Genomic DNA, 9715 nt, shown 5'->3' with positions numbered 1-9715 from the left:
CGCGCTCACCCCGCCTGCGTTAAGGGGATTGATTGCTTCGGACTGGGCTTCGCCGTGGGACGTGACCCGAACGGGATAGCGTCACGCGAGGACGCGACGGTGAGTACAAGAGCGCGATGACGTAACACGCTCTTCCTTTCCCTCCTTTCCGTCAGCTGGGAGGTAATGGCTTCGTTCTCTTTTTGGCGACTTCGGCGGGCGGGAATCTCTCTCCATCCCCGGAACTGAGGCCCTTTGGCGTCCCGGACGGCTGGTGGCCGTGACAGTCGGGGACCCATGAGGGAACGGGGAGAGTATAGAAATGAGATTGCTTTGGGCTGCGGAAGGAAAGGGCCAAAAGTGTCGTGTTCCCCCCCCCCCCCTCCCGGGTCTTCGCGGAGAATGCGCGAGCTCCTGACTGCATGTGCGCCTGCGCGGGCCGAGTCGCCTCCTCTGCGGATCCAAGGGCGCAGGTTGGGCCCTGATGCTGTTGGAGAGGCTTCCGCTTGTGTAGGCCCCCGGGGCCAACGAAGCTCAGGCCTAGCCCACCCGTGCAGTACAGGGAGGGAGCAGAAGTTCCCCGGGGGCCGAATGGACTCCAACGTGAAGTCTTCGTTTGAATGCTCTTACACGTGGTGCTGTTTTTCCACTGGTGGGATGTTAGGGGATCTCTAAAACAGGGGTGCCCAAAAACTGTGGCTCTCCAGATGTAATGTCCATAGACTAGAATTTCTGTGAGCCCCTGCCAGTCATGCAGAGGCTCATGGGTATTGTGGTGCATGGCCCTCTGGAGAGCCACAGTTTGCCTGCCTCTGCTCTAGAGGGTGTGATTGTTCGCCTGCATTCAAAGGTGGCAATTGTACCACTCCAGTGACTACGTCCTATTACTACTTCATTTTGTGGTGTGTTGAGACCAAGCATTAGGGAAGGGAAATGTTGAGAAGCTAGGCTAATGGAGCTGTTGCACCTAGAAATATGTAAAATAAGGTATATTTGTGGCAGTAAAAAACATCAACAGTACAATAGCACCTTAAAGACTAAATATTTGTGGCTTTCGTGAGTGTCTGCTCATTTCTTCAGTCACAGCTGGAATGTATTCTGGGGAGGGCAGAGTGCATCCTTGTTGCTTATTGCTGTGATCTGCCTTCAAAACAGCTTAGCATGCCTGAATGAATGAGGTTCTTCCTTTCCGTGTCTGTAATGTTGATGCAGGTGGAAAGTTTTCCTCCCATTTTCTGTGGAAAACATTCCGCCTCCTGTACAGAAGTATAGTTTATTTACCTATCCTTCTGAGGACTATTGTGCTGGAATTCAGTCATGTTTAGATGAGCCATATGTGCAATATGGTGAACCCCCCTGTGTGCAAGGTGTATTTGTTTTCTTTTGCTAAGGCCACTTAGGTTTTGCCAACATTATTTAAATATATATTTAATTTGAATCATAAACTGTTCCAGGTCAAGCTTTTCTTGTCTAATAGACTTTAGCAATGTCAGAACGAAGTACAAAGTGCCTTTTTGGGGGATAGATAGTTCAGAATAGGTGGTGGTAGGATTCAGGGAAATGGGGGGAAATTGACAGGCACGTAGGATACATCTGTCAGTGACTGTTGGAAGTAGTGGTTTAATGAAACCTCAGTGTTCATGGGTACACTTTAAAATGCTTGTTCTCTGTGAGTGAGTAATAGAAGAAACAGTATAAATGAAGAAATAGAAACTTCATGGGCAACAGTATGGTTCAGTATAATATAAGCTTTAATCCTGATATATTTGAGCATTGCTGCTTTACACTTGCTGTTGAGAAGGATAGCCTATGTAGAAAGTAAACAATGATTGTGTAGTTATATGTCTTGATTCGTATGGTTAACGTGTCTGTTGTTTCTCACAGTTTTTCTAGCTACGTAAAATGAAGACCATTCTCAGCAATCAGGCTGTTGACATCCCTGACAAAGGTTTGTACACTTGTGTGGACATCTTCTTTTTAGAAACTTTAATTATACGTCATTGCAACATGTTGCATTACAGTTAATTTTTCCCCTTCTCTTCAGTCAACATTCGTCTGAAGGGCCGGACAGTTATTGTGAAGGGCCCCAGAGGAACCCTACGACGAGACTTCAACCATATCAATGTAGAGCTTTCTCTCTTGGGAAAGAGACACAAGAAGGTGAGTGGTCCATGGATGTTGTTTTTGGTGAGGTGGAACACCCTGGCTGTGTAGCAGGTTTGAGAGTTCTTTCTCACATTTGCATGTCCCAGGGTTCTGTGGCTGGAACAATGCCTTTTGCACAGTTTGAAGTTAAGAGTCCCAAGACATCACATATCTCCCTGCATCCCACTTCTCTCAGCTGCTTTTCCTTGCAGTGCCATAAACTTACACATGGAAGTTGGCTCGGGGTGGTGTAGGAGAGTAAGAGTGGGGAAGGCATGAGCACTCACTGCCATTTGTCTACTATAGGTCATTCCCACCGATGCCACTTTGCATCTGTTCGACAGATATCTGGCACCAGGCCAGATCTCTCATACAAGCTTGCCAGCAAACAGAAATGACCAGCAGAGGTTTAGAATGACCAGCATTCACCCACCCACCTCTGGTTGTCTGAGTTTTGGTGGGTGATCCGTAGAGACAGGGCCTTTTCTGTTGGGGTGCCAAGGCTTTGTCAAGGCCTGCAGTTTTTGGCTCTCACTTGGCTTCTTAAAAATGTACCATAAGTTGAACTGAGGATGATATACAGTATTTTTGTAGTATTTGATTGTTAATGTGGACATTCAGCTTTTCTAGATCTCTGATCTGACTTCAGCCTAAAAGATAGAACCCACTTTTAATGTTCGGTTTTGTTGTTTTTACATCAGTTAATGTAATTGTTTCATACTTTCTTTCTGCTGAATTGCAATTAATAATGAAGCTCAAGACAGTGTATCTACCTAGACTGAATTGAGGTCTAGGTTTCTTGTCTCATTAACCAGTGCTGGTTTCTCTACACCCACTGTCCCTCTGCACATCACACATAATGCTGTTGTCATTCACTTATTCAAGAGATAAGAACAGATGGGCTCACATTGACTCACAAAAGCTCATCATCTGCTGCCACAAATGTTGTACCTTTAAAGTGCTAGTGGACTCTTGTTCTTTTAAAAATAATTCCAGTGATTACAGCAGCGTGAAAAGTATCAATAAAACAGCTGCTGGCAAGCTATTTCCTGTACCTTTATACTTCCAATTCACATGTTAAGTTATCCTGAGAAATATCAGGATGATGTTTATGTGGAAAAGGTAATAGTTTGGATTAACCAATCCTTTCTTGGCAGTGGATCTTTTTAGTCCAGAGCATACATGCTGTTTGAATGATGAGCCATATGTACAATATGAAACGTGGTGAACCCCCCTGTGTGCAAGGTGTATTTGTTTTCTTTTGCTAAGGCCTTTAGACTTTAGCAATGTCAGAATGAAGTACGAAGTGCCTTTTTGGGGATAGATAGTTCAGAATGGGGTGCTGTAGATGGTGTTCATAAAATTGTCTTTTTTACAACTTGGCAAAGGAATAACTTGATTTGTCTTATGCTCATTCATGTAGTGCTAATTTGTAGAATTTCAGTGATCCAGTGAACCTTTTGATTCTTGTAATATTTGAAGGGAGAATTTGCTTTATATCAGAACTGGCTTTATATTTGATATCCACCAATATTTTCATTTCGCAGCTCCGCGTTGACAAATGGTGGGGTAACAGAAAGGAGTTGGCTACAGTTCGCACAATTTGCAGTCATGTGCAAAACATGATCAAAGGTGTCACACTGGTAAGTCTTAAATGTGGAACAGAACTCCTAATGGAACAAAATCCCAGTTGGCTTAACAGCTACGTATTCTTAAACCTGCCATGCTTTGTGTAAGGTTATTTTTTATACCCTTTTACTTTTCAGGGCTTTCGTTACAAGATGAGGTCTGTGTATGCCCACTTCCCCATCAATGTGGTTATCCAGGAGAACGGCTCACTTGTGGAAATCCGTAACTTTCTTGGGGAGAAGTATATCCGTCGAGTGCGCATGAGGCCAGGTGAGGTGCTGTTCAGCATTGTGGTGTTATTTGCAAAGATTGAAACTGTTACAGGCATTTTCTGAAGCAATTTTAAAATCTAGCTTGAAAGGGCACAATAGAGTGTGCTTCATATGAATCCTAGAATGTTCCTTTTACAATGATCCTGTTGAACTGGAGTGTTTGTACAATATGTACCATATATGAAAAACCTGGAAAGATCACTTGGAGAATATGATTTATTTTTAAGGGGGTGGTGGGATCGTAAATAGAAGTTCAAGGGAATCTCAAATAATTGTAAAAAGGGAGAACTTAGAAGCATTTCCTGATTAAACTGTTAAGCAGTGACCATTCCTGCAAATTTCATCAAAATTTATATATTCTAGCTCTTGTTAAATCTCAGTTATTAAAACCTAGGCTTGAATAGGAAGGTCTTGAAACTGCACTCTATCTTAAACATCAGTAAGCTTCTAAGGAGAGCAGAGAAAGTCCTTTTTCACATTGCTGTCGTGGGAAATGGCATGATCCAACTGCTGCTGTGAAGCAGGAATTCATGATAAAATGTGTGCTACTGAGGGTTCTGTAGATGGTGAGGGTTCTGTAGATGGTGTTCAGAAGGCTTCACAAAGCTATTGTTGAAGTTGGATCATTATAGTAGGTGGCAGCTCTTGCTGGACAGCAAACCACAGTATTCTTCCTGAATTATAGCTGTTGAACACGGTGTTGGGCAGGGTGATTGCGTACTGTTCTCTAGATAGCATTAGTGGAAAGGACACCGAGCTACTGGACCCTCCTATTATCTCCATCAAAAAAATTACATCAGATTTATTGGGAGCCCCCCTCCTTCCCCCCCCAAGCCAGTGTACAGTTAGGAAATCTCCACCAGCATCATTGTGTAACAAAGCAGCACTGCTAAGCTCTAGAAGTCGATGAGTGACTTCGTGCTGAACCCTGAGTTGCGTGTAGTTCAGTTTATTGCAGCATTGCCCTGACTGCTGACGTACAGGGGGAGGTGAACAACAAACTGGGTGGCATAATGCAGGAATGGGTTATATCTTCTTATTCTGTATGGGAGAATTCTTGTTAAATGTAGTTAATTATGTCTTTATTAATTTGCTGCCTGCCTTCTTTCAGTTTCTGAGTTTTCAGATTCTTTAATCCTTAAGGCATGCTACCTTTAATCCTTAAGGCATGCTAAACAGCTACCTGTTTAGGTATCCCCTCATACTAAAGGGTCACTTCCTTTATTCCCCCTTAGGTGTCAATTGTGCAGTATCTCAAGCACAGAAGGATGAGCTGATTCTTGAAGGAAATGACATTGAATTGGTATCCAACTCTGGTACGTCAGTCAACTATTGCATCCCAGAATTAATGGTTATGTTATGGAGTACACGGGCATAACAGGTTTCTCGTGGTTTGGTACCATCCGAAGTATGCTGTTATCTAAATTACATGTCTCAATTCTCAGGCTCTGTATTGTGTTTAGTTCACCTGATTGCACACAGTAAACAGTTTTTCTTCTCCATTACATTCTACTATAATTTTATCTCCCTACATAATAAATCCAAGTGCTGGCAGTTCCTCTTTCTAGCAAAGTTTACCAAAGTTTGATTTTTGAGCTTGCAAGTCTCTGTCTTGTTCTGGTTAAATTGTAGATTAAATTGTTGTAGATTAAATTGTTCTGTTAGCTTAAATTCCACTAACTGGTCCCAATTTTTTTACAGCTGCCTTAATCCAGCAGGCCACTACAGTAAAAAACAAAGATATCAGAAAATTCTTGGATGGTATCTACGTGTCTGAAAAGGGAACTGTACAACAGGCAGATGAATAAACCCTTCAGAAGGTTGGTGTTCTTTTCACACAAATATCATATTGTCTGAAGGGCTAAGTTTGACTTTTTATTGTGTACTTGAGACACATTCTTCTAGGAAAGAGACTGGACAGAGAAATTGCTGAGATGCAAGTTATTATAATACTCAAAACAACGGAATCTCTAAGACTCAATAAGGATATTGGTTTCTTATCTCACTACATATGCTAACCTCATCCAGCTCTTATATCTGTATTCCTTACAATCCCATTTATTTTATTTGGGACTCTGGTATAAGGTAAATATTTTAAATAAATATTTTATTTTAACTAATAAAATGAGCAACCACTTGGTAAATGGTCATCTATATTAACAAATCAACCTACTCTTGCTGCAGACTTGTATTGTTGTTCCTCTGGAATTTGTATTCAATCAGCTGGAAAACTAAGCACACACTTTTATATGAGAAAGAAGCATAACTTGACCCAGCAGCTCTCTGGCCAGGCATTTCCCATGGCCCCTTCCATAAGGAGATGCTGACTTTACCAGGTTTCCAACAAGGTACCTCTACAGATCCCAAGGCTCAAATTTTCTGCCAGACCAACAGAGTTGTACCTTCTCTGATTTACAAATATCAAGCAAGGAAATGCCTCAGTTCCAGTTGCTGCTTTTTGGAATTAGATGGTGATAAAAGCACTTCTGTAGCCTGGCGTCTGAGTTGATCTGGCCCAGCTGTTCTGATCGTCCTCTGGGGTCCTTAAGACCAGGGGTAGTCAACCTGTGGTCCTCCAGTTGTTCATGGACTACAATTCCCATGAGCCCCTGCCAGCATTTGCTGGCAGGGGTAATGGGAATTGTAATCCATGAACATCTGGAGGACCACAGGCTATAACTATCCTTGCTTAAGACCATCTAGTGTTTGGTGCTAGGGTTGTTTTGTGGCACTGCATAAATGTTACCAGTGTATTTGATGCTGTACAAGAGGCGTGATCAAAATGTAGTTCCCTGCCATGCAGCTCAGATATGATTTGAAACAGCGTTTTCTGCATGTGTGAGACCTCTGTGGGACTTAGTCATGGCTGCTATTAAAGTTCCCTCTTTCTGGAGTGTAAAGGGGAAGGTCACTTTCAGGCCACCTAAATCTATAAATTTTATTCCTAGCTCTAGACAAAACAGTTTATAAGTTCAATCTTTTGCCAGGAGCATTATGGGATTATGGGATCTAGTTCACATAAGAATGGGCAGGATACTGCCCCCTGGTTTTATTTCTCTACATTTTGGGGTGGGCTGTTTCCCAAGCCTTCCTTCATTCCCACAGTTGTTCTGTTCCCCCATTAGTATCAGATACTGTATGTGGTTGAGGTTGTAATAATTTGGACACCTGAAATACATACGGCAAGGCAGGCTCTTGAGTGTTAAATACTACAAGCTGATACTGCTAGTATTTAGACATTTGTTCCCCATTCTGCTTATCATGTAGTGATTGAAACTGCCTAAAGTGAAATAATTTGAAATAGGTTTGCAGCCCAGCTACAAGAGAACTTGTTACTGCATTTGTGATATAAAAACACAGGAAGAGTTTAGAAATTCAAAATCTTACACTGTCTGTACCTGCATCTGTCTTGAATTCATGATGATTCAGTTTGGTATATGACTACATACGTGTCTTTAGCCCTTATAATTTTAGATTTTTAAATAATACAATCTCTTCTTTATATAATTTTAGATTCCAGAATGATCACCCAAGACTGGACACCTCCAATCCAGATTTGGCATCTTGTTGTATAAGATGAACAATAAAACAAATCTTTATTAAGCTGTCTTTGTGATTTAATAATAAGTGGTACTTGGGTACCTTAAAACGGTTTAATGTTTTGTTTAAATTGTCAAGTACCTGATACTACTGTTTCCAGAGAGGTAACCCCATAACGTAAAGGTAAAGGTATCACCTGTGCAAGCCCCGAGTCATGTCTGACCCTTGGGGTGACGCCCTCTAGCGTTTTCATGGCAGACTCAATACGGGGTGGTTTGCCAGTGCCTTCCCCAGTCATTACCGTTTACCCCCCAGCAAGCTGGGTACTCATTTTACCGACCTCAGAAGGATGGAAGGCTGAGTCAACCTTGAGCCAGCTGCTGGGATTATACTCCCAGCCTCATGGGCTGAGCTTCAGACTGCATATCTGCTGTCTTACCAATCTGCGCTACAAGAGGCTGTTAACCCCATAAAGTAGGACATGCTTAACATTTCATTACCAAACATTGTGAAGTTGTGCTTCAAAGCCTGATTATTTCCTTAAAACATTTTGGGGGATTTCTCAGCAAAGTTTTGGTTCAGTTAACATAGCTGATACTCTTGCAACCTGTTGGAAAACTAGATGCTGACTGCTTTATTTTGGAATCTATATTCCGCCCTGTCTTCCAAAATCTCAGGGTGGATCACATACTTACACTGGTATGCTGCCTGCCAAGGTTTGCACAAATGGACTCAGTTCTTGTAGACAAGGAAAATAGTTGACAACTGGAACATTTTGGCCTAAAGAACTTGTAGATAAATGTGCCATGGCACCTTACCTGTTCACCTTACCTCTACCAAACACCTAGAGTCAACATTAACAAGGGACCTGTACCAACACAGAGAGGCATGCATACCTTCACTGTGCTTGGATCCAGTTTTGCAGGAAAATTTTCTCCCAAGGAATATGTCCAATGTCCTTTTTACTTAATTGGTTTTGGTGAGCTGTCTTGGGAACCAATTTTGGCTGGATAATTGAATCAAATATTATATTTAGTAGGTCAGCATTGGGAATTGTGATACATTGGGGGAGAGAAGCTTGCTGGGTTTTGAAGGCATCTCCCTCCTCCCCCCCCCTCCCCGCAAAAGGAGAAAACAATATTACTTAATCAGTTCATAGAGGCCTTTTTCCATTCCAAAAGTGAGTTTTGGGAAACTTAATTCCTCAGGTGTTCCACCATAGTTTAGTTTGAACTCGAAAAAACTGTGGAGTACATTATCTGGATAGTGTCTGTGATGTCACCAAGAAGGTGAAGGATGAGTTGTCGATAACAGACATCTGTTAATCTAAGGAAAGGAGCCGGAATGAATATGATCATGGGGTGGAGAGCAAGGCTGGCAACTGCACCAACCTGCAGTTTGCTTGCCCTACAAACTGCTAAACTGGGTTTATATGGCAGGTGGACAATTTTGTATATTATGGCTGCCTGGATCCAAAGGCTGGGTTGCAAAGGTACTGTAATACTGCTGATGTTTTGTAAGTTTCTAAGGTAGTAAAAAGTTAAAAGTATCACCTGTGCAAGCACCGAGTCATATTTTACCGACCTCGGAAGGATGGAAGGCGGAGTCAACCTTGAGTCGGCTTGGGGTTGAACTCCCAGCCTCATGGTCAGGGCTTCAGACAGCATGTCCACTGCCTTACCACCCTGTGCCACAAGAGGCTCTAAAGGTAGATGGAAGATCAAACAGGACTCTTGAGACAATGAAGAGAACTATTAAAAGTCCTCTGCGACATGCTGTTTGGCTTCAGTACCTCAGTCTGATGATCTGTTTCTGATTTCTCTTATAGTTGCCATAAGCTTAAGCTAAATCTTATAATTTGTGGTATTTTTATTAAATAATTGTGTTTAAAATTCTCCTATAGGAACATAAGTCTAAGGCAGCATTCAGAGCATGCATACCCTTTGATGTGGAGCATAACAAGTTATCTGAGGTTTTGGGAAACCTTGAGAATTGCTCGCTTGGTGGTCAGATGCAGACACGAAAAAATGTTCAGTCTGGCCGAGTAGGCGCTTGTTCCATTTCAGCCACAACATTGTTTTCTTTTGCAGCTGTTCCAATATCAGTATTTTCTCATTGAACTGGGGTTACTTTACACCTATGTTTGGTTT

General features: G+C 42.2%; 1 protein-coding gene across 1 annotated transcript; it reads left to right on the top strand.

The window, feature by feature from the left end:
• Positions 1 to 84: 84 nt before the first annotated feature.
• RPL9 (ribosomal protein L9) lies at positions 85 to 7628 on the top strand. The gene is made up of 8 exons (XM_077301720.1): positions 85 to 162; positions 1864 to 1927; positions 2024 to 2139; positions 3672 to 3767; positions 3891 to 4023; positions 5261 to 5341; positions 5727 to 5845; positions 7539 to 7628. Exons 2-7 carry the CDS (start codon positions 1882 to 1884, stop codon positions 5831 to 5833), a joined length of 579 nt encoding a protein of 192 aa, XP_077157835.1. The 5' UTR covers positions 85 to 162; positions 1864 to 1881; the 3' UTR covers positions 5834 to 5845; positions 7539 to 7628.
• The last annotated feature ends 2087 nt before the right edge of the window (positions 7629 to 9715 follow it).

The sequence above is a fragment of the Paroedura picta genome, chromosome 10 (genome assembly GCF_049243985.1).
Source record: "Paroedura picta isolate Pp20150507F chromosome 10, Ppicta_v3.0, whole genome shotgun sequence".
NCBI lineage: Eukaryota > Metazoa > Chordata > Lepidosauria > Squamata > Gekkonidae > Paroedura > Paroedura picta.
Note: the sequence above shows the minus strand (reverse complement) of the source record. Positions and strands in the feature narration are given on the sequence as shown.